This window comes from Balaenoptera acutorostrata, chromosome 17 (genome assembly GCF_949987535.1).
Source record: "Balaenoptera acutorostrata chromosome 17, mBalAcu1.1, whole genome shotgun sequence".
NCBI classification, from domain to species: Eukaryota; Metazoa; Chordata; class Mammalia; order Artiodactyla; family Balaenopteridae; genus Balaenoptera; species Balaenoptera acutorostrata.
The window spans coordinates 38,176,728-38,203,458 of record NC_080080.1 but is presented as its reverse complement, the minus strand read 5'-3'; the positions used below and the strand labels follow the sequence as shown (position 1 = coordinate 38,203,458).

Genomic DNA, 26,731 nt, shown 5'->3' with positions numbered 1-26,731 from the left:
TATGGAAAAAAATACAAGGGTTAGAAGATAAACTCAGAGAGACCTCCAAGAAAGAACAAAAAAAAGAGAAAAAAAAAAACGGAAAAGATCATTGAAAGATAAATCTAAGAGGTTTAACAAGGAAATAAAAGGAGAGTGAGAGAGAGAGATTGGGGGGGAAGTGAGAGAGAAAGAGGGGGACAGAAAGTGAGGGAGAGAGAGAAAAAAGAGGAAGTTATTAAGAAATAGCAAATATAAAATTATACAGAATTGATCTTACCTCAGGAAACAAGAAAAATCTTAAATAAACAACCTAACACACCTAAAGCAACCAGAGAAAGAAAAACAAACAAAACCCAAAGTTAGTAGAAAGAAAGAAATCATAAAGATAAAAGCAAAAATACATGAAATAGTGATGAAGAAAACAACAGAAAAGATCAAAACTAAAAGCTGGTTCTCTGAAAAGATAAACAAAATTGATAAACCTTTAGCCAGACTCAACAGGAAAAAAAGGGAGAGGAAAAAAAAAAAAAAAGGGAGAGGGCTCAAATCAATAAAATTAGAAATGAAAAAGGATAAGTTACAACTGACACCAAAGAAATACAAAGGCCTACAGGAAACTACTACAAGCAACAATAGGCCACAGACAACCTAGAAAAAATGGACTAATTCTTAGAAAGGGTCAACCCTCCAAGACTGAACCAGGAAGAAATAGAAAATAAGAACAGACCAATCACAAGTAATGAAATTGAAACTGTGATTTAAAAACTCCCAACTAACAAAAGTCCACGACCAGAAAACTTCACAGGCGAATTCTATCAAACATTTAGAGAAGAGTTAACACCTATACTTCTGAAACTCTTCCAAAATACTGCAGAGGAAGGAACACTCCCAAGCTCGTTCTGAGGCCACCATCACCCTGATACCAAAACCAGACAAAGATATCACACACACAAAAAGAAAACTATAGGCCAATATCACTGATGAACACAGACACAAAAATCCTCAACAAAATACTAGCAAACCTAACCTAACAACACACTAAAAGGATCATACACCATGATCAAGTGGGATTTATCCCATGGATGCAAGGATTCTTCAATATACGCAAAGCAATCAACGTGATACACCACATTAAAAAACTGAAGAATAAAAACCATATGATCATCTCAATAGATACAGAAAAAGCTTTTGATAAAATTCAACTCCAATTTATGATTTAAAACTCTCCAGAAAGTGGGCATAGAGGGAAGCTACCTCAACATAATAAGGGCCATATATGACAAACCCACAACTAACATCATTCTCAATGGTGAAAAACTGAATGCATTCCCTCTAAGATCAGGAACAAGACAAGGTTGTCCACTCTTGCCACTTTTATTCAACATAGTTTTGGAAGTTCTAGCCACATGAATCAGACAAGAAAAAGAAATAAAAGGAATCCAAATTGGAAAAGAAGTAGTAAAACTGTCACTGTTTGCAGATGACATGATACTATACATAGAGAATCCTAAAGACACTACCAGAAAACTACTAGAGCTCATCAATGAATTTGGTAAAGTAGCAGGATACAAAATTAATGCACAGAAATCTCTTGCATTCCTATACACTAATGATGAAAAATCTGAAAGAGAAATTAAGGAAACACTCCCATTTACTACTGCAACAAAAAGAATAAAATACCTAGGAATAAACCTACCTAAGGAGGCAAAAGACCTGTACTCAGAAAATTGTAAGATGCTGATGAAAGAAATCAAAGATGACACAAAAGGATGGAGAGCTATACCATGTTCTTAGATTGGAAGAATCTTATACTACCCAAAGCAATCTACAGATTCAGTGCAATACCTATCAAATTACCAATGGCATTTTTCACAGAATTAGAACAAAAAATTTTACAATTTGTATGGAGACACAAAAGACCCCAAATAGCCAAAGCAATCTTGAGAAAGAAAAACAAAGCTGGAGGAATCAGGCTCCCTGACTTCAGACTATACTACAAAGCTACAGTAATCAAAACAGTTTGGTACTGGCACAAAAACAGAAATATAGATCAATGGAACAGTACAGAAAGTCCAGAGATAAACCCACGCACCTATGGTAACCTAATCTTTAACAAAGGAGGCAAGAATATACAATGGAGAAAAGACAGCCTCTTCAATAAGTGTGCTGGGAAAACTGGACAGCTACATGTAAAAAAAATGAAGTTAGAACACTTCCTAACACCATACACAAAAATAAACTCAGAATGGATTACAGACCTAAATGTAAGAACAGATACTATAAAACTCTTAGAGGAAAACATAGGCAGAACACTCTCTGACATAAATTGCAGCAATATCTTTTTCGATCCACCTCCTAGAGTAATGAATATAAAAACAAAAATAAACAAATGGGACCTAATGAAACTTTAAAACTTTTGCACAGCAAAGGAAACCATAAACAAAACAAAAAGACAACCCACAGAATGGGAGAAAATATTTGCAAATGAAGTGACTGACAAGGGATTAATCTCCAAAGTATACAAACAGCTCATGCAGCTCAATATAAAAAAAAAAAAATCAAAAAATAGGCAGAAGATCTAAATAGACATTTCTCCAAAGAAGACATAGAGATGGCTAAAAAGCACATGAAAAGATGCTCAACATCACTAATTATTAGAGAAATGTAAATCAAAATGACAATGAGGTATCACCTCACACATCAAAAAATCTACAAACAATAAATGCTGGAGAGGGTGTGGAGAAAAGGAAACCCTCCTACTCTGTTGGTGGAAATGTAAATTGGTACAGCCACTATGGAGAACAGTATGGAGGTTCATTAAAAAACTAAATACAGAACTACCATATGATCCAGCAATCCCACTCCTGGGCATATATCTGGAGAAAACCATAATTTGAAAAGATACATGCGCCCCTATGTTCACTGCAGCACTATTTACAATGTCCAAGACATGGAAGCAACCTTAATATCCACAGAGGAGTGACTAAAGAAGATGTGGTACGTATATACACTGGAATATTACTTAGCCATAAAGGAGAAGGAAATAATGCCATTTGCAGCAATGTGGATGGACCTAGAGATTGTCATACTGAGTGACGTCAGACAGAGAAAGACAAATATCATATGATATCGCTTATATGTGGAATCTAAAAAAAAAAATGGTACAAATGAACTTATTTACAAAACAGAAATGGAGTCACAGATGTAGAAAACAAACTTATGGTTACCAGGGGGGAAAGAGGAGGGAGGGATAAATTAGGAGATTGGGATTGACATATACACACTGCTATATATAAAACACAACTAATAAGGACCTAGTGTATATAGCACAGGTAATTCTACTCAATACTCTGTAATGACCTATATGGGAAAAGAATCTAAAAAGGAGTGGATATATGTATATGTATAACTGATTCACTTTGCTGTACAGCTGAAACCAACACAACCTTGTAAATCAACTATACTCCAATAAAAAATTTTTTAAATAAAATAACACAGAATTAAGGGACATTTCCAAATTGAAAGAGCCAAAAGGCACTCCACACAATGAATGGAAAAAGATCTACACCAAGGCACATTCCATGAAAGTTTTAAATAACAGAGAGAAAGTGAAGATCTATAAAACTTCTATGAAACATTCAAAGGATTAGGTATCTGAATGTCATCTGGCTTCTCATCATCCTTACTACTGAATTAAGAAATTGAGCAAGGCCTTCAAATTTTTAAGGGAACATTATTTTCAATCCAGAATTTTATACTCAATCAACAGTAAAGATAGAATAAAGACATGGTCAGATATACAAGTTCTGAAAAAACCTGCTAAAGTCTGGAAGCTCCTGGGAGGTAAAGTGCATCAAAATAAGGAAGCAAAACAAGAAAGACAAGATCCAGGAACCATAGGATCCATTAGAGAAGAGAGGAAAGGAAATTTGCAGGATGATGCTGAAGGGGGGTTGGGGGGTGGTGTCTTAGGAGAAGAGCTGTTCAGGACTCTAGAAAGTCAGCGTTCAGATTACAGGAAGATAGAGCACTAGCGAAAGAATGAGTCAAGAAAAATGTATAACACTAAAAAATTATTTGTGTTTGAACATACACAGAGGCCTTTACAGCCTCTGCAGAGAGTCTGGGAATGTGGCATTTCAGAACAAATTCATGATAGGTACATACAAAAATTAACAGCAACAAACAACAGTAACAAAAACCGTGACAACTACTCATTCCAGAAATCACAAACATAAAAAATATGTAATCATAATATATTATGATGTTTACACACTCATAGCTATATAAACACTGAGAGGGATTTTTTTAGAATTGTGTTTTAATTATATGGGGAGAATGAGAGATAACAAGTAGTCAGTTCTTTTAAAGAACTTCAGTTTGTGATCAATAATGTTATCTCAAATATAAATGTTCCTTACTAAATCTAATTTACTTTTCAAGAACTAAAGGAATGAGAATAAATTTTAAAATTCTCTTTACTGGTTTTAAGCTTAAAGTAGTTTATAAAAATCTCTACCAGTTCTTCCAAACACATTTGACCATTTAAAATTTGTTTTAAAATACTTAAAAAGAAATTTTCAAAATAATGGTTCAAGTCTGATAAGTGATGTTATTTTGGTGGCCCTTAGAGTAGCAAAACCAGCAGCAGCAACAATTATCATCAAAGAAACCAAAACCTAAACAAACAAAATAATAACAAAAACAAAACACCCGGACAAAATGTTAAAATAATAGCAGTAGTGGTGATATAAGTAGTAGCACTAATAAAAATGAAGCTAAAGTTTATTGAGCATATTATGTGTGATAAACTGTTCTAAGTGTGAAGATATATATATTTTTTATTACATCCCCATAACAACTCTATGAAGTATGATCTATCACTGCCCCTTTTTTACAGATAGTGAAATTGTCACTTGGCCAATGACAGTTATTTGGGAACAGAATCAGGATTTTAGTCCAAGCAGTCTGTCCTGCTCTTAGATAATTTTTACCCTCCCCACCCCCCAAATTTAACCAATTAGATACATTAGAAGCTTCTGGACTGACTTGGGCTGATTCTGATGCTGTTCTATTATTTATCAGTTTAAAAGATTCTCAAGAGAGAGATTGATTTGAAGTTCCTTTATTGAACAGGGGTAGGGGGAAGATGGAAGATTCTGAGACTACTCACCTGGAGGCTATCTCACCATCTGTAGGGATGTGGATTTTCCCAAGCACCCTGGCATTTCTCCCGACACCCATGCTAAGAATTACTGTTTCAGTGAATCACAATTGGAAGGGATATGCCATCCCTCAGACATTAAGAACAGCAGCCTGACAAGTTTAGAGTTCAGACCAGAAAAGTTCAGAAAAAAAGTTCAGAAAAGAAATCACCAGAAAGTCCTCATTTCTTTTCCAAAGACAGAAGCTCTAAAACATGATCTAAAGCTAGTTAGTAGACAAAACTTTTTTCTTTGAATCATTACTAAATTAATATGAAATAAAATGACACCTTTGAAAGTGAAAATAAAAGGCCTATTACATGCATAAAAGTGAAAAGCTCTCAAAAAAAAAAGTGAAAAGCTCTCAAGCAAGCCTAACATCAAGAAGTATCCCACTTTTTGCTCAACATTTTCCTTACTTTAACATTCTCCCACATCTTTCAGCTCCTTGTATTTTACTTAAATTAACATTGTGATTGACATCGGAAACACCTGAGCTCCAGTACAAAGCAATTCTTGCAAACTCCTTATCAACCTTTTAATCTACTTTAAAAATGACCACTTGTCAATAGTGCATTCTATGCCTTATCTTATAAATTCAATTTATTAACACCATCCATTACACTTTTAAATAATCATTCAGTGTACCACGTACAGAGTGTTTGCCTTGTTATTTTATTTAAAATCAGCAAGCACTAACTTTTACTGTGTAAATATTTAAACATAAGTACCTATATAATATTTTAATAAGCCATACCAGATAACTTAAAACTAATCCTTTAAAAATCAGTGATGAAGTAGAGTTTAAGAGCTACACAGGGGGGATTTCCCTGGTGGCACGGTGATTAAGAATCCTCCTGCCAATGCAAGGAACACGGGTTCGATCCCTGGTCCGGGAAGATCCCACATGCCGTGGAGCAACTAAGCCCGTGCACCACAACTACCGAGCCTGTGCTCTAGACCCTGTGTGCCACAACTACTGAGCCCGCATGCCACAACTACTGAAGCCCGTGTGCCTAGAGCCCATGCTCCGCAACTAGAGAAAGCCCGTGCACAGCAACAAAGACCCAACACAGCCAAAAAAAAATTAAAAAATAAAAAAGAAATTAAAGAAGAACTACATAGGGATGTATTGTTTATTGTATAATTAATAAATTATCAGAATGCATGCTCACACCTTGAATGCTACAGATATATTAGTATAATCTGAATGAGAACAAGAAAAAGTCCTGTATGCCAACAGTTTATATAGACAAACTATGTCCAACTTTGTACTGACTTGGTCAGAAATAAATGCAAATTTTATGAAAATGTTCGACTCTTATGAAAGAGAGTATCACTTTAATGACAATTTGGCCATGAACATTAAGAGACATGTAGCTATGAGAATTTGACTGTTTTACTTTAAAACTGTATACGTAATCCAATTTTAAGCCAATTTGCAAGAGAATACCAAAGGAATGAACAGTATGAAGACAAACTCTATGTAAGATTTTGAGCCTTCAATGTGAATAAAGGTTTCTGAGAGAACATGACTACTGATTTAAAAATTTGATAAAAATGAATGGCAATGTAGAAACATACTCTTACTGTAGGAGGGCTTCAGATCCACTTTGCATATCTCGTTGTTCTTATAAATTGCATGTGTCTGTGCATATGCATATTTATTTATATTCAGAGCACAAATGACAAAATGACCTCAAGATAGAAACTACTGCCTGAGAACATAATCTAAAGCAAAGAGTGGGAATACTGCTCAAAGTGTGTGACTCTGTCAAGACTTAATTTTTTCTTATAATTTCAATTAAAACAACAAAAAACAACATAATAGTTTCATCCAGAAACACTAGCTTGGTTCCAGAGAGTATAAATGCTTATTTGAAAACTAAGAAATCATAAAAACCTGATGTGATTTTTAAATCTGTCCACAATGTTTTGACAGTCTTCCCTTCAAAAGGTAGAATCTAATTCCCCACACCTTGAATGTGCACTAGACTATGTAACACATACCTAAAACAATGGGATGGCTTTGGAACGGGGCAGTGGGCAGAAGCTGGAAGCACTCGAGAGAGTGTTAGTAACAGCATGAAAAGTGATAAACTTTTAGCTCTTATATTTTGGTCACTGATTCATCCAATTAGACCTTATATTAAAAGGTCATTGTATATGATAAGAGGTAAGGGTCCAACCTCACTCTTTTAACATGTGGCTATCCAGCTGTCTCAGCACCATCCATTAAAAAGACCACTCTTTTTCCATTGAATGGTCTCCACACTTTCATTGAAAATTAATTGGTCATAGATGTATGGGTGTATTTCTGGACTCTCAATTCTATTCCATTGATTTATATGTCAATCCTCATGCTAGAACCACACTGATTTAATTACTGTAGCTTTGTATTACATTCTGAAATTGGAAAGTGAATCCTCCAACTTTGTTCTTTTCCAATATTGTTTTAGCTACTTGGGGCCCCTTCCTCCATACAAATTTGAAGATTGGCTTTTCCTTTTTGCAAAAAAAGACTATAGGGATTGGATGAATATGTGAGTCACTTTGGGGAGTACTGCCATTTAAACAATATTAAGTCTTCCAATCAATGAACATGGGATGTCCTTCCACTGATTTAGGTATTCTTTCATTTCTTTCAGCAATGTGTTGTATTTTTCACTGTACAATTCTTTCACCTCCTTGGCTAAATTTATTCTTAGGTATTCCATTCTCTTGGATGCTACTGTAAATGGAACTGTTTTCTTAAATTCCTTTTTGCGTTGTTCCTTGCTTCTGCATAAAAACATAATGGATTTTTGTATGTTGATCCTGTACCCTGCAACTTTGCTAAACTTGTTTACTAACTCTAGAAGATTTAGATGTTTTGGACAGACACCATCTAGGAAGTTGCTCCACCTTAAGGGGACCAAAACAATGGCAAGCCTCTGTGCCAGCCCCACAGGGAACTGCCAGATAGCTCAAAATGCAAAAGCACAATTTTTTGAGAGTAAGGTTCTTACTCTTCTCCCCTGCCCTCAACCTCTACCTCTGCTCCCATGGCTGCCACTGAACTAAAAAATTGGGGATGGCAGGCATGTAAAGCAAAAATGCCACATCACTTTCTTACCAAAACTTAACATTCTTACGCTTCTTCATTAAGCACTCCCCTGGTTGCTATAAGTTTTTTATTAGACTCCAGTGTTCTGAAAAGCTTGATTTGTCAGTTTCTGCCCACCTAATGGTTGCTTCTGTGGAGCCACTGGTTCTTAGATCTCCCTACTCCACCATTTGCTATGACCAGTAGCTTCTTTAAACAAACAGAATGTGGCAGAATTTACAGTGTGCAACTCCTGATGTCATAAAAGGCACTGAGATGTCCTCTTTGTTCTCGCTCTTGGCTCACTCACTCCAAGAAAAGCCAGTTGCCAGACTGTGAAGACTCTCAAATAGTCCTATGGAGAGTCCCACATGGCAAGGAGCTGAGACAGCCTGCCAACAGCCATATGAGTGAGCTACCTGGGAACTGCAGTCCTTGTCAAGCCTTCATATGACTGCAGCTCTGACCAACACTTAAACCTCAACCTCAGAAGAGACTCTGAGCCAAAATCATCCAACTAAGCCACTCCTGAAATACTGATCTACAGATACCATGAAATAATAAATGTATGTTGTTTTAAACTGCTAAGTTTTAGCAGTATATGATATTTAAAGCTGAGGCCTGAAAGACGAGAACCTACTCATTCAAAGAGTTCTAAGGAAGAAGAGTGTTTCAAGCAGTGGGAATGGCACATGCAAAGGCCCTGCATAAGGAAAGGTCAATGGCATGTTAAAATAATAAAAAATTTGAAAGAAGATCAGTGTGACTGGAGCTCAGTGAAGGAGAGGAAAATAGTGAAAGAGAGGAAAATGGTGAAGAAAGAGATCACCAAAGTGGCAGAAAGTAACTGAGGTGACTATAGCAAGGTCTTTAAAACTTAGTAAAAACTGGTAAGTTCTGGGGTAATCAATGGTTCCTTATCCATAAAAAATGGAAACCAACCTATAATTAAGTATAGGAAAATAAGAGCAAAGCAAAAATAGTCACTACTCCAATGACAGCTAATTAAAGGCAGTTAACTAGCCCAGCACTCATGAGAAGCTTACATAAGGTGAAAGAAAACCACTGGGTACCACCCCAGAGGGGCAAAGACTAGACTTTTTGAGAACATAATCTTATCAAAGTATGTAATTCTGATAATCCAGTGATGTTTATTTTTTGAAATACTAATAAATATTTGATTGAAAAGTGAGCATAAAGTCTTAATGAAGGAGCATGGAAGCTTAAAAGTAAAATACCTAGTTTTATTCTTGGTTCCTCACCAGTTTTTTTGTGTTTTGTTTTTTAATTAATTAATTAATTAATTAATTAATTAAGGTCGCGTTGGGTCTTTGTTGCTGCGCACGGGCTTTCTCTAGTTGCGGAGCATGGGCTCTAGGCACACGGGCTTCAGTAGTTGTGGCACGTGGGCTCAGCAGTTGTGGCACACGGGCTCTAGAGCACAGGCTCAGTAGTTGTGGCACATAGGCTTAGCTGCTCCACGGCATGTGGGATCTTCCCGGACCAGGGCTTAAACCCGTGTCCCCTACATTGGCAGGTGGATTCTTAACCGCTGCGCCACCAGGGAAGCCCTCCTCCCCAGTTCTGTGAATTTTGGTAAATGACTTCACTCCTAACTTAATTTCACTCAACTGCAAAATGAGATAATAATATATACATCTTCAATCTTACTTCTTTAAAGATCAAATAATATGATAAAACTGCTTTTGAAACTACAAAAAAATAACTGACATTTACAAATTTGATCACTTGTAGAGAGAGACCGAAAACTAACTCTAGTATCACACAGGAACCCAGGGTGGGAACTATAAGACCCTTTGAGAACAAGAACCAAGATCTTTACATCATCCCATATTACTTATGGAAAAAACACCTTTATGAGGATGCTGTTTAAAATTCTGAATGGTGAATTCACTGGCAAAAAATTTATGTCTAGAATATAAGCTTAGAGCATCTGTCTCACCAGGCAGCCCACAGTCACTGCCAAATGAGTAACTGATTTAGCCGAATATCTACAGAAAATGATTATAAATCAGCTCTGAAAAGAAGCGCACTTCTCCTTGTCCTGGGCTACCATATGACACAAGGTTTAATAACTGGTGAGGGACTTCCCTGGTGGTCCAGTGGCCACGCTCCCAATGCAGGGGTCCCGGGTTCAATCCCTGGTCAGGGAACTAGATCCCACATGTCACAACTAAGAGTTCACATGCCGCAACTAAAGATCTTGCATGCTGCAACGAAGATTCTGCACACGGCAACAAAGATCCTGTGTGCCGCAACTAAGACCCAGCGCGGCCAAATAAATAAATAAATATTTAAAAATTACTTGGTGAAAAGGGTAAAAGAATTTCAAAAGAAATACCAATTAGATAACCAGTTTCTGAAATTGAAAGTAAATTTGAATTAGCAAAATAATAGGATTTGTATACAAAAACTATAAGATTAAAAAAAAAAACTTCTATGGGAAAATATAGATGATGTTATCAAAGACATTTCCAATCAGTATAAAAATAAAATATCTGTGTCTTCAGATTTAATGACTAACTGAATACCAAGAAGTTTTCATCTCTATATCCTTAACCAGAAAAAAAAAATTATAATTTGAAACAAGGAAAAAGTCGTTAGTGAAGCATAAAAACATCAGACACTATAAAATGTGATATATAGATATAATTTTTTATTTTATTAAAATGCACTGATGCACTAATAGAACGTAATGTAATAAGCTGGTCCTTTTATGTCCCTCCTGCTTTCTCTAGTAACCCATCTTCTACTGTGGTACTCTATCTACAGCATAACTGATGACCAGTTAAAAGTAAGTTCCAGAAGATATGACATAAAATTGACCAAATCCAAGACAATACTTATTCAACAAACACAGCCTCAGTGTCAAGTAGATACCAGATGCTGTATAAGCCTATTATATTAACCTTACATTCCCCATTAATCATTAATTCTTAAGACATCAGAAAAGACATCATTTAATAAAACAAAATATATTTTGAGATTTAATGAACAAACATACTTCACTTGTACAATAAAACAGAAAGTGCTAATGATATATTTAAAGAAAAAACCCAAAATTATATAAGAATGACTCAGAAGAAAAAGATCAACTTTTTTAGGGTAATTACGAACCGAATTTTCTTCTTCCTCTTCCAATTCTCGCTGTTGTTCTTCATGTCTTTTAGCTTTGATCTCCATGGCTTCTGTGATCAGGTCTCTTAAAATTGATACAGGTTTTGCATTCTTGATAAAAGAGTGCTAGAAAAGTAAAATTCAATGGTATTAATTCAAATGGTTTCTCTGAATTAAATCTTTAAAACATTAAAACAACACGTAAATGTGAACCAGGAGCATAGGCTTCAATGTTTGGTCCTTTATCCAGAATTAAATGTATAGGTTAAGAACAGAGAATATTTCAGCTGCTTTAGAAATAAAGATTTTACTTTCAGGTTTACAAGTTTTTAAAAAACCATTAAAGCACACACACAAAAATGTAATCCTGTTAATAAAACTACATTACCCTTAGAGATATAATTGTCCAAAGGAAGTATAGATTAGGTAGATTAGGTAGTAAAAAAGACAAGAAAAAATTTTTTCAAAGATTGGTGATTAAATTACATATAAAAATAAAATGATTTTGGTATTGTTACAAATTTTAATTAATCTTAACAAGCTGACAGCCAGAATCAGTGGTCAAAAGGAGGGCAACTATTTATTTTACTTCTTTTACATATTTTCTATTTATTATGTCTTTAAAAATATAATCATTTCCAAGGGAGAAGTAGAAAACAGCAATAAGAGAAAAGTATTTTTCAGAAAATAAGTACTGCTTCACTTCTATACCACCCTGATCTAGCTAAAACATCTGAGTTTGCTACAATTCTGATAAACAGAAGTGAAACCACCAGAAAATACCTGGGTGCCTGATGACTTTTTAATTCAGAGGAGTAACATGAGAGAAAGGAGAGGGAAAGGTTAAAAGTATAATTTGGAATAGATAACCATATTTTGAAGCAGCAATACAGCTTCAAAATGTAATTTTCCCAATTATATGTCAGTAGATAGAGTCAGGTGAAAGCCATCTGAGTTATTTTCGTAAAGATCAATACAACACAAAAATATTCTTAAAGATAAAAAAAATTCTAGTGCTAAAGAAGAAATTACAGACATTTGGAAGAGGCTTTAAAATGGTGAACATACCATTTGGGAAAACTATGAGTAAGAATTTTACCTGATTACAGAAATTCTAGCATTGATGACAAAGAACTAATAAATTCTTTTATAGCAGTTATAAACTGATTACCAGATAAATTAAGTTCTATCAACATACCTGTGGTGGAGAGTCCTAGTCACCCACCAAAATACAGTTGTGGCTGGACCTATGGCTACCCAGCTACTTTCTACATTTCTCAGTCTCCCTTTCAGTTGGTTGTAATTATGTGACTAAGTTCTCACCAATGAAGTGTGAGTGCCTGCATTGTGTTCCACTCCCTGATCTGGGCCTTAAAACACCGAGACTGTGCACTCTTCTGTGATTTCTTCTCTTTCTGCTATGCTGGGAAACAAAGACAGTGCCCTAAAGGATGGTGGAGAGCAAGAAGGAAGAAATCCCAGTCCTACTGTGAAAAATTCTGAGAAACAATGGTAAAAAGGTCACAAAAATTAAACTAATTGAAGATATGTTCTTTGCCTTTAAGGAACTTATTATCTGGAATAAGGAACAAAAGACAAACACATAAAAAAATTGCAATGTGACATACAAGGTACATTCATGATGATTTAGCACAATTTATATGATTAAGAGATGTAAAAGTAAAAGAAGAGGTGAAGTAATCTCAGATGCCTCATAGAGAAGAATCAGACCATTTTAGGGAGAAGGAAAACTATGCACAATATGAACAAACACACAAAGATAGGGGATGTATGTTAGAACACCATAGGAAGAGCTGTCTAGCCAAAACAGAAACACTGCTTAGAGGAATGTTGTCCTGTGAGTTTAGATACAGGTAACAGTGGGACAAGAGGGATAAACGCTTAGAATGAGATACTTGAATTTTGCTTGACAGTCCCTTTAATTACATAAACAAGAGAATGGTGTAAGGAAAAGAATGTCTGTGACAGCATAATCTTTTTTTTTTTTAACATCTTTATTGGAGTATAAATACTTTACAATGGTGTGTTAGTTTCTGCTTTATAACGAAGTGAATCAGTTATACATATACATATGTTCCCATATCTCTTCCCTCTTGCGTCTCCCTCCCTTCCACCCTCCCTATCCCACCCCTCTAGGTGGTCACAAACCACCGAGCTCATCTCCCTGTGCTATGCGGCTGCTTCCCACTAGCTATCTATTTTATGTTTGGTAGTGTATATATGTCCATGCCACTCTCTCACTTTGTACTGTGACAGCATAATCTTGCAGTAGAGTTTAGAAATGAAATAAGATGGGGTGAAACTGCAATACAGGTGCAAATTATTAAGAACCTGGGTTAAAAAAATAGCTGCCACAGTCAAGAGGAAATACTGAATCTGATGGAAGAACTCTTAAGAAGGATTTAGTGACTATATATTAACAGAAGTGAAGGAAGACCAACACAGCAAAAACTAGGAAGCAGTAGAATTGCATCTCTTTACTAAGGAACAGAAATCTCAAATTATATTATACTTTATCTTCTCAGGAAAAATTAAGAGCCATTCCTCCAAGCCACAGTATTTTGGGGTTTTTTTAAAAAATATATCTTTATTGAAGTATAACTGCTTTACAAATGGTATGTTACTTTCTGCTGTACAATAAAGTGAATCAGTTATATATATACATATATCCCCATATCCCCTCCCTCTTGAGGCCCCCTTCCACCCTCCCTATCCCACCCCTCTAGGTCGTCACAAAGCACTGAGCTGATCACCCTGTGCTATGCAGCAGCTAAATGCCAAAGTACACATCCAGTCTATTGCAAACTTACTTTCATGCAGCTCATTGTGAACTGACTAAACAGTGTTATGCTACCATTAGTCTATAGAGCTTAACATTCCTAATCTCAAAATCTCAGTATGTCTTACTTCATTTGTACTCATGTCTTCCCTACATAACTGCTACAGGCATGGTTCTGACCAACAAAGAGGAACTGGCTAATAAAGTTAAAAGGGTACTTTGAGAACAAGGCCATTCTATTAGAGCATTCTTGATAATCAGAAGAGAAGTTTTATCAGACACATTGGCAGATTTTTAAAGAATATTTTTAAAGGCTTTTGAAAAGTAGCTGGTAGTAAAATTTTAAAATGCAAAGCAACATTAAAAAGAACAGAACAACAACAACAAAAAACAGAGAAAACGAGGTGGCCAAAAAAAAAATAACATGGCAACTGTGACTGGAATGTTATTACTATAAACCAATGTAAATAAATGGGTTGAATCCCATTTATTTTTTTATTTTTATTTTTTTAAGATTCTTTTTTTTTTTTTTTTTTAATTTATTTATTTATTTATTTATTTTTGGCTGTGTTAGGTCTTCGTTTCTGTGCGAGGGCTTTCTCTTAGTTGTGGCAAGCGGGGGCCACTCTTCATCGCGGTGCACGGGCCTCTCACTATCGCGGCCTCTCTTGTTGTGGAGCACAGGCTCCAGACGTGCAGGCTCAGTAGTTGTGGCTCACGGGCCCAGCCGCTCCGCGGCATGTGGGATCTTCCCAGACCGGGGCACGAACCCGTGTCCCCTGCATTAGCAGGCAGATTCTCAACCACTGCGCCACCAGGGAAGCCCTGAATCCCATTTATTAAGCAGTATTTTAGTTAAGTACTAAAAGACACTTAGTTCATAAGATAAATTCAGCTACATGCTTTCTATATGAGATATACTTAATAAAATAAATCCAAATTATATTTCTGCAGGGGCATACTAAAAAGAACTTGGGTTAAGAGTCAAGGATAGGCAATGAAATATTAGTCAAACATAAAATAATATCAAGACTAACATCAAAAAAAGCAGAATTGAAGGGAGAAAATAGTGAATGAAGGAAGAGTCATATAATATTAATAAGGGACATAATACAAAGAAAGATATTATAGTTATAAACTTGATATATTAGTACAGCATTATGTGTAACAAAAACAGAGACATAAGAAGTTGATCTAAATAAATAAGAATAGGAGGTATTAATATTCCTTTTCAGTCACTGAGATATAAAACACGTAAAAAGTAAAGAATAAAGTGATCTGCATAATATAATCAGACTGAGTTAGCAGAAAAATCAATAAACAGAAGTTACATCTTTTTGTTAAATGCCTAGAGAAGCATGTGGTACCAGCATAAGAATGGAAAGAACAACAAAACAGAATACAATGACTGGAAATAGAATATAACATACGAAATAAGCTGGCATATTATGAAGGTAGCAATTCCAATCAGCGAGGAAAAAATACTTATTGCCTGCTGTTTCTTTTTTCTTTTGAGGGGGTGGGGTGGGTAGAATTAGACTAGATCTTTATCACAGAAATATCAAAATAAATGCCAGATAGATTAAGAAGTTAAAAGTCAAAAGACAATGGAAATATAAAAGAACTAGAGGGTAATACAGGAGAATATTTATTCAACCCAGTGCCATGAAACAAAGGGAAAAAACCATAAATGAACTAAAAATTTTTAACATTTATGTCAGACAAGAAGGTAATTATATGAAGAGTTTTAAAAAGAATATCAATTAAAAAAAGGTAAACACACCAAATTCCAAAAGGCAATATAGTTTCACTATTTCTAAATGTATCTAGGACTTCCCTGGTGGTCCAGTGGTTAGGACTTGGTGCTTTCACTGCAGGGGCCCAGGCTCGATCCCTGGTCGGGGAACTAAGACCCCGCATTCCGAGTGGCATGGCCAAAAAAAAAAAAAAAAAGAGTAAACTAAAATATAAACTAAACAAGGGCAAGAATTCTTAAACCACCTGAACTAATGATAAGACACAGAATACCCAAAATCAACCTATCACATTCTTGGTCATGTATTTTTAAAAGTAAGGCTGTTTGAAGATGTATTCTTTTAAAATTTGAACCATTTCCTCTTAAATTTTGTTCATGTTCTGAATGATCAATTTCTGAACTGAAAGAATTCAAATAAATTATTTCTTCATAAAAGCTGAGAAAACAAGAGTTTAGAGTGAACTGAAGAACAGACTTCTGCTTGTGGACAGACTGAGCAGTCATACTTTCCCCTATACCTCTCCATTAAAGTATAGCTAAAACCCTGGACAATAAAACAAACACAGGAAGACACTGAAAGGTGGCAGATTAACTAGGGACCAGAGGACTAAAGGAAAGACACAGCTGTGAGACCATGGGCTTTTTTTTTAACCTCATTTAGCCCAGACTGGTTATTGGAGAAGCCAGCAAACCAGAAACACCAATGGACACAAACTAAAAAAGCTCCTACAAAAGCCTGCTCTCTTGAGCCAAAGGATCAGGAAAGGGACAGCTAGCCAGTGTGCCACCTTCTCTTTCAGACAATAACCATTCTACTCCACCCAAACACCAGAGAGAAAGCACATGCCCCACCCCAACCAGCAAAGGCTGGGTGGGGAACCTAGACTTCTACCTTCTGGAGGCTGTCCAATCCTTTCACTGCAGTGGTATCAGAGAAAACCAAATGTTAAGCTAGGGCATTCATCTACACCATGCAATATAAAAAGCGCTCCCCACCCCCAGTGGGGAGTGTCGGTGGAGATCACGAGAAAGCCTGGACTTATACTGCTACCAGGCAGTAATAAAGAAACCCCACCTCCCTCTCTGCTAGAGTGGGATCAGAGGAGGCCTAGTGGAGAATCAGAACTTTCATCACCACCCAGCTATGCTGAGGCCCTGCAGTGCCAGAAGAGGCCACTGAGGGAACCTGAGTTCTCACCCCTGTACAGTGGTAATAAGGAACCCCTCCCCCACCCTACATGTCAAAGGAGACCAAGCTGGGGACCTGGACTTCTAATGCTACCTGGTAGAAATGAGGTGGTGCCCCTCTACCCCACTGAAGCAGTGTCAGAGGACTCCACTTATTACAGAAAATTTAAGTAAGATCCAGAGTCTCATAATACCCAAAATGCCCAGGTTTCAAATGAAAATCACTCATCATAATGAGAAGCAGGAAAATCTCAACTTAAATGGGAAAATACAATCAATAGATACCAACATCAAGATGACATGGATATCAGAATTATCCAGCAAGGATTTTAAAGCAGTCATCATAAAAATCCTCAATTAGCAATTACAAACATGCTTGTAAACACATGAAAAATTAGAAAGTCTCAGCAAAGAATTAGAAGATATAAAAAAGAAACAAATGAAAATTTTAGAACTAAAATATATAATAACAAAAATAAAAACCTGATGGATGGGCTGGCTCAACAGCAGAATGAGGACAGAGGGAAGATTCAGTGAATCAAAATATGGAACAGTAGAAATTACACAATATGAACAACAGAGAGAAACTAAACTGGAAGAAAAATGAACAGAACCTCAGGAATCTGTGGGACTGAAACAAAAAATCTAACATTTGTGTCAATGGAGTCCTAGAAAGACAGAAGAGGGTAGGGCTGAAAAGTGTTTGAAAAAATAATGACTGGAAACTTCCCAAAATTGGCAAGAGATATAAACCCACAGATTCAAGAAGCTGAACAAATTCTAAACACTATAAACCCAAAGAAAGCCATACCAAGACATATCATAATTAAACTTCTGAAAATAAAGACAAAGATCATTTCATCTTGAAATGATCAAGGGGTAAAACAATTCAAATGGCTGTAGATTTCTCAAAAGAAACCATGGATGTCAGAAGACAGTGGCACAATAGTTTCCAAGTACTGAAAGAACTGTCAATGAATAATTCTATAGCCGGTGAAAATATCTTTCACGAATGAAGAGGAAACAAGACATTCTCAGGTGAAGGAAAACTAAGAGAATTTGTTACCACAGACCTACCCTAAATGGATGGCTAAAACAAAAAGAAAGTAACAAAAGAAGGAACTTAGGAACATTAGGAGAAAGAACACTGGAAAGAGCAAAAATGGGTTAAACACAATATAATCGATTTCCCTTATTCTCTTGAGTTTTCTCGATCGTTTAAAGCAGCAGTCCCCAACCTTTTTGGCACCAGGGACTGGTTTCATGGAAGACAATTTTCCCATGGGCGGGGGGAGATGGTTCAGGCGGTAATGCGAGCAATGGGGGGAGATGGGGAGCGGCAGATGAAGCTCTGCTCGCTCGCCCGCCACTCACCTCCTGCTGTGTGGCCCGGTTCCTAACAGGCCGTAGACTGGTACTGGTCTGCGGCCTGGGGGTTGGGGACCCCTGGTTTAAAGGTTAAAACAAATATTATAACACTTTGATATGGATCTCAATTATGAAGAGGAAGTATTAAAAATAATTATATTATAAATGGGAAGGACAGCGAGATAGATAAAGTTTCTACTCCTCACTTGATCTGGTAAAATGAAGAATAAGTCACATGCCATGGGAGTTCACAGAGTGACCCATGACATCACCTGTTCCAGCAAAGCCCACGGGTTAATTCAAATAATGGCAGATCTCATTCTTCCAGAAGGCCAGACTAGGGCAAGAGCTGACTTTCAGGTTCTAGGCTACCCACCAGAAGGTACACGGAACACTTTCAGATCAGGAGCTCTAGTGGCACTAGGCTGAACTTGAACCTTGTCCCTGGGGGTTCAATATCCTCATCTTTTAAAAACTACTAAGATTTCAACTCAATAATCTCAAAGGATCCTTTCAGTCTCAGTCTACGATTCTTTTAAACTTACACAATTATCTATCTTATGTCAGAAAATAAACCACTATAAAAAATTCAGCACGAATTCCTCTTTAAAAACTGTTTATCAAAGTCTAGAAATCAATATAGTAAAATCTACGCATGTAGATTATAGACAAATGTCCATTAAAACTTGGTAATAAGACTGTATTCTTAAAGTTAAAATATAATTTAACTTATATAAGACACAGGTGAAAGTCCTTTAAGAGCCAGAATGGCTTCCAGACATCCAGCAAAATAAAACTCTAAGGCATCTAATGAGACACTAATGAGACAACAGATAATAATCCTATCTAAAAAGCTTTTAAAATCAGAAGTTTGTTATCTTAAATAAACGCATATTGAATTCAATACACATGTATTAAGCACTAGGTACCAGGAGTGCAAAAGTAACCCCCTCCCAAAAGGCATAGCCCCTGACCTTGAATTAGTTACAATCTAGGACAAAGACACAGAAACAAGTTATTTCATTCTAATATGGTAAATGATATGCACAATGTGCTTATGGGAACACAGAGGAACAACTAGCCTGAACAAAGATGAAGGCAAGGCTTTCTGGAGGAGTACCTAATTTGAATTAGAAACAGTGAGACAATGAGTAAAAAGGAGCCTATTGGTAAAGGCAGTCTTTAAACTAGCAAGTGGGGGGCGGGAGAAACACCATGAGAAAAGGTATAGAGGATTGAAAAAGCATGATTTGTACAAGGAACTACAAGTCTATTATTTCAGTATTTATAAAGGGAAAAAAGGGGAGGTCAAGCAAGGGGCCAATTAAGAGGCCAGACGAGTATACCACATTATAACAGAGGGCCTCCATGGCCAACAATAGCACAACAGAAAAAGTTTTTAAAAATCAAGGAAACAATTATTGGCTCATAAGCACTATACAAAACCACTTGCATTGTTTGCCCTTATTATAAAGAAAAATACTTGGGCCAAACCCAGCTAGAAGCCAGAGGGTAACAGAGTTTGCTAATGCAGTCCATACAGGTCAACTTCCTGGGTAAAAAGCAGAATGGGAAAGGGTGACAAGTGGGGGCTGGAGGACAAGTGGGATAAACCTAGAAGAATCCCTTAATCACTGTGTGACCTTCAGTGAATCATTGAACCTTTCTGGGCTTCAGTACTCTCATAAACAAAATTAGGAAATTTTACTAGAATATTTCTTAAATGCTTTTCCACCCTAAAAACTCTACGTTAAACACAGAATTTCTTTAAAAAGATTAGAAAAGATTATGGAAGAAAGACTAGAAAGAAATATTGGTTAAATTATCCAAAAACCAGTCATCAGATACATTTGGATTTACTTTCATCATCAGATTTTGTACTATTTGTCCCACTTTTTCTGTTATTTCCCCTCCCCGCTTCTTTCTTGACTTCTTTAGGGTTGAATAATTTAGACAGTCAATACAATAACAAAAGCAATACGTCCTTGATTTATGTGCTTAAAATTCCTTTGAAGTGCTGACAATATTTCAAAATAAATGTTTCAACTAACTAACTTTTGTAAGGTAATATTTGCACATAACACAAAACCCAAAAGGCTCAAAGAGAGCCTTCAGCAAAAAGTAAGTCTCCATCCCACTCTTGTCAGCCATATAGTTACCTTCTCTGGAGGCAGTTTCTTGCTTATTTTTCTAGAGCTACTCCACGATAAGCATTGACATATGTACATATACATATATGTGTATGTAGACGTGTGTATTTTGCCAATCACTCCCCTCGATGGACCTCAAATTGCTTGTTTATATTTATGTTGTTTCCAATCTTTTGCCATTACATTGTTTTATGAAAACTTTTACACATATGTTATTTCACACAGGGTTAAATTTCTCTGTAGAGTAAATTTCTAGAAGAGTAATTGCTGGGTCAAAGAATATATGGTGTTTTATTCTAGACAGATATTGTTAAATCGCCTACCATGGAGATTAAGTTAAATCTTCCTAACAATATACCTTACATTTAAGAGCCTGCTTCTTATATCCCTCAACAATTCCTTTTTTAAAAACAGTACCTTGGAAAAATCACTTTCTATAACTATGTTTTTAATCCTTTTGTCACTTAACAAAAAGAATTATTTTCCAAATACCAAGTTTTGTTAACATGTACACTTATCATAGCTTAGAGGTCTAAGCCAGTTCTGCTGGGAAAGTAAAGACTCACACATACTTATTAAAAGTATTAAATTATTTCTATTTGCATTTAATGTCAAAGCAGATTAAAAAAAAAAAAAACCTCCTGACACTCTGGATACAAAGTCAAGTTGTACAGGGACACTGAAACTCTTCATTTAAGTCATCTTGTAACCAGTATTTATAACATGTGATCTTCACAAGGCGTTCAGGAATCTTGCATTTATGTATCTTATAGAGCAAAAAGTCAAAGAAGAAATGCTGGGTCAAGGAATAATACATCAGGAAGAAAAACATAAGAAAATGAGAAACAGTAATAATGGAAACGAGAACTCATACCTGAAATGAGAACCCTATGGAAGTTTAGTTTTAACACAACTTTAGGAGGAAAGAATTGACAACAAAAATTAAAAAGGGGGGCGGAGAGAAGATTGAACTTGGAAAACAAAAGAAAAAAATTAGAGAAAAAGAACATACAGGAGAAGAATGGGGTGTGTGTCTGTAGGTCTGTCTCTAAATCAATCCATATTTCTTGGGAGGTTTTCATCTTTAGAAATCAGTTAATGAAAAAATAAATAAATGAGTTAATGAAACTCAATTCTGGTCAATGTCAGAAAGCTAAAAGGTATAAAGAAAATATCCTCCCCTTAGAGACATAAGCACTGACCTGTAAAAGTTGTGTTGCAGTAGCTCTCTGCTCAGGATTCTTCACTAGGCACTTCTTAACAAAATCGGTGAAATCATCAGACCAAAGTTCTGGCTTCCTGAATGTTGGTGGTGGGTTTGTGGGAATCATAAAAATAGCCTGGTAAAAATGAAGTATCCAAAAGACACGGTAAGAATCACAATAACACACCAAATAAACAAATCTCTTTATCTATCTTTTTATCAGACTCTAAATGTGAAAAACAAATTTAAGCTGGTCTAGGATTTCCAGTAAAATTGCAATTCAGGAAGCAAGCCCATCTGCTACTAATGTAATCACTTCCCATTAAATTTCCTCTATTTGAGTTGTAGCTCATTGAGCACATCATTCTTTATTTTATCATTTTTAATCAGTCTCCAAAGTAGACTGCATTTCTAACCCTTTTACCAAACTAAGGACATTCTCTGGTTAAACAGATATATCCCCCAATTTTGCTATTGCATGCCAGATTTGCTTCCCGTTTCAGGTTTTTAGTACTGCTGTTCAGAATGCCTAGCAGCAGTCTAGTTTGCTTCTGCAATCCAGAATACTTAAGTATAAATATAATTAGTGCTGTGATTTGAAATAATACTTGACAGAGGCAAGACTTTTATTTCTCTTTCTAAATATATGAGTCAGGATTCCAAATGAAATGTTTTAAAGGTAATATATCACTTTAACACGAATTATTTAATTTGGTATTAATAACTTAGTACTAATGATAATACATTCAGAGAGTTCAAAATTCAAACACTTTACAAAGTTTCCGTGTCATCTTGTCTTCATAGCTACCCAGTCACCTTTTTTTGACCGAGAGAATTAATCCCTAGTGTTGTTAGGAAATCATTGTATGTAATGAATTAACTTCTCTCCTGGGTTCTAGAATAGTTCCTGATAAAATACCATCTCTAAAATATCATTTTCTTTGAAAAGATATGAAAACAAAAATAAAGTTAAAACAAATGTATCATGCACTCAACAAATATTAGCTATCATCATTTTCATTTCGACATGTTATAAAAGAGATAAACAGCAATGACAAAAGTTTTACAAAGTAAAATGAACTCAATCATATTATAACTAACTGTAGTTTAACAGGTAAGTTTAATTATACAATCAACACTACAGGTGACATGAGGAAAAAATGGCTTTTTGGCAATCAATTAATATATGCATACGCAGTATACAGACATGGGCCTCTCAAAGATGTATTCAGGGGTGAAGCATCCAAAAAACCCCCTTTCTAGACTTCAGTATTCTCTGACTTTCCAGAAGAGAGGTGTCTGTCTCTGTTTTAGCTCAGTTTTTCACCTGGTTGCTGGTCCTCTTTCTTCACGCAAATTTCATGTACCTGAACTTATGTCCCTTCTCCTTAATGCATAAAGAAAATAAAGACGGCAATACTACAAACCACAGAAATACTTAGAAACTAAGTGTTTTACCATTGAAAGAAACTCATCATAGCTATATTTAAAACTTCTGTTCGTATATGGAGAAAATACCAAAACTGTAGACAAAGTAATAAAGATAATATATTCTTGGGGATACCAAGTTTAATGTATTCCTTTGGTATAATAAAACTGTTCTACCCTCCATTGAATTTTTACTAACTGTTCAAAAGCCATTCACAAATATCACAGAATTGTTATAGCAAAAGACACATGAGAGACCATTTAGCTCAGTCTTCTCATTTAACAGAAAAGGAATCAAGAGTCCAGAAAGGTTAAGTGACTCAAAAACAAAATTTCAGACTAGCATAGTATTCTAATGTGTCTACTATGTTTGAAGAAGGTGAGGTACAGAGCAAAGAGGGTTACTCTATCTAAACAAGCAGTTAATTAGAGGACAGAGAGATGATAGATGATGGTTCTGTTTTCAATGTATACATCTTCCCCGGTCCTCCTCTTTTACTTCCAAGTGAAGAAAGCATAAGCAAGTTTTAAGCCTTTAAGACAAGACAGTGACAGGAAAGATCTTAAAACTTATTATAGTCACAGCAGTGACACTAAAGTTGAAGCTCATTCAATGAAATACGAATGAGGGAAAGACTATTCAGTGGAGAAAATATAGTCTTTTCAACATATGGTGCTGGGAAGACTAGATATATTCACATACAATAAAAATGAATTTGGACTCTTACTTACACCATATACAAAAATTCACTGAAATCAACAACCTAACAGTAAGAGCTAAAACTATAAAACCCTTAGAAGAAAACATAGGGGGAAAGCTTCATGACACTAAATATGGTAATGATTTCTTGGATATGACACCAAAAATCAAGGCAACAAAAGAAAAAATAAATTGGGCTTCATCAAAATCTAACACTTTCAGGCATCAAAGGATACTATCAACAGAGTAAAGAGGCAACCCACGACAGATGGAAGGGCTGAACAAAATGTGGTGTTTATATTGTATATACACATACAATGGAATATTATTAAACCTTAAAAAGGAAGAAAATTTTGACACATGCTATAGCATAAACTTGAAGACTTCATGCTGACTGAAATAAGCCAGTTGCACTAGGACAAATATTGCATGATTCTTCTTATAGTGAGGTTCCTAGAGTAGTCAAGTTCATAGAGACAGAGGTAGAATGGTGGTTGCCAGGGATTGTGAGAAAGGGGGAAGTGGGGAGTTAGCATTTAACGGGCACCGAATTTCAGCTGGGGAAGATGAAAAGGCTCTGGAGAGGGATGGTTGGTGATGGTTGTATGGCAACGAGAATATACTTGATTTTACGGAACTGTATACCTAAAAAATGGTTAAAAGGGTTAATTTTATGTTTTGTATATTTTACCACAATAAAAAAAAATGAAGGAGGGAAAATATAAAGCATTAATCAAGTTCAGGAATATTAGTTGAATGCCTGCTACACACAAAGCATGGTATTAGACATTATACGGAGTTCAAAGATGCAGCAGGAAATACAGTCACTACCCTTTAGAAACTTCTAACCTAGTCTGGTAATGAAAGAACAGTAAAAGATTTAAAGAATAGTACAATAATAAAAGAAATGATATAAGGCATTAAGGAGAGAGGTCATTCCCCTTAAAAGAAATAGCATAAGGAAAAGCGAGAGAGTGAAATAAAGCTATTGGGAGGAGCAGAGAACAAGCTGATTATCTTATAAGGGACTAAGAAATGATAAGATTAGAAGGGGGAATGAAGGATATGGAGTTTGGTCAGCAAGCAAGTGCACAACTGAAAGAAGTCTTTTTTTCTGGTGTGTGTGTGTGTGCATGTGTGTGTCTTATGTTTTTGCCTTTAATCAGAGTTTGTTTATGACCTAAGAAAAGGATTAACAAAAAACAAACAAACAAACCTGGAGATACTCTAAATATGGAATAGAAAAGGCACTTAGGGGCTAGTGTACATGTCCCAGGATGAGTAATAAAAAGTTTAAACTAGGATGGTTATCTATAGGAATGAAATAGAAGAAATAAGGTATGAGACACTACAAAAGAAGAACCAAGAGTACATCCTAACAACATTGTTTGGGGGGCTAGAGAAAAGGAAAAACAAAAGATTACTCCGGAATTCAAGAAATAAAAAATAGACACATTAATTGCACAACATTCAGGTATTCTAACAGTTTACTATATCATTCTTTTGAGAGCCCTCAGAATATGCAGCAGTTTACTACAATGTGTTATCACTGGTTTCTAACTCGGAAAGTGAGCCAAAGGATCTTCTGTGGACAAAGCAATGAATATTCAATATCCAAATCTGTTGATGCTAGGGTAAGAGTTAATCTCTTTATTAGTGTACTCATCTTCTTTGAAAAAGAGAAAATCCTTTAATAGAACATTCTTATACATCTTACATCATATTACACGTATGACACCTAAGATAGTCCTTCAAAAGCAGTGTAGCCAGTTTTATGACACAATAAGCATCTACCAAAATACAAGTATGTACCAAGTATTTTCTGTGTGTTCCTAGGTTCTATTAAAGAAATAGCAAACTGATAGGCCACAAGCTAGATAGCATCAGTGGATACCTTTTGTTCAGGCAACATCTATCTCATAGTCCCACAAGGTAAAAATCTGCTGGAATCCAGCTGATGAGCAGAGGCCTATTGATGTATGCTCTCCCTTCTACATGGGCCCCATCTAGCCTGGCTCAATTATCTACTTTAGCTGATGGTCCCCATTACATATAACTTTGTGTTACAGATTCTAAAATAAGACACATATCTTGGGCCCACAGAGTTCACAGTCAAACTGGAGGGGTGGGGGAGGCAAGGGGGATTAACACATACGAAACAAACAGCAAAATATGGAGTGCTAGAAAATAAAATTCTTCTGTAAATAACCTAATTAATCTCAGCTCCATAGTTGAAACAGAACATAATCCGGCTTTAAGGATGGGCAAAATGGGGTTAATATCAGCTGTGGCAAAAGGCACACAAAAACACCTGCTGCCTCAAATTAAAGAATAAAAATAAATTTGAACTCTCATCTCTGCAAAATAGTTCAAAGCACCTACATAAGCCTCTATACAGACTGACCTCAAACTGCAGGTAAATGATACGAGATTGTCTAGGTAAATGTTGTTCATCTGCACTTCTGTTACAAATTGATGGATAACAACTCAGTGGTTTATGTCCTTGAAGCTAATGCTCTCCTTTGAACTTTGAGCCAATGACTTGCAGTCTTATCTTCAGATAATCTTAACATATAAGGCTCACCTTAGCAGTAGCTATTAGAAACCCAAGGATAAAAAGCTTAACTCTAATGCTTATTTACCCAGTACTATCATAAAGCGATCCTAAAATGTTCACATTCTATTCCCAAACAAATACTGAACTGCATACAGTTCAAACAAATAAGTC

General features: G+C 35.8%; 1 protein-coding gene across 3 annotated transcripts in view; it reads right to left on the bottom strand.

Annotated features, from left to right (window-relative positions):
• The window catches only part of STK3 (serine/threonine kinase 3), a 301,708-nt gene that overhangs the window by 112,558 nt on the left and 162,419 nt on the right, over positions 1–26,731 (bottom strand). For all 3 annotated transcript variants that reach the window (XM_057532260.1, XM_057532261.1, XM_057532262.1), the window contains 2 exons: positions 21,874–22,011; positions 11,410–11,535 (listed from right to left, as the gene is read on the bottom strand). In XM_057532260.1, coding sequence (XP_057388243.1) covers positions 11,410–11,535; positions 21,874–22,011 — 264 coding nt within the window. The remainder of the gene's footprint in view (positions 1–11,409; positions 11,536–21,873; positions 22,012–26,731) is intronic.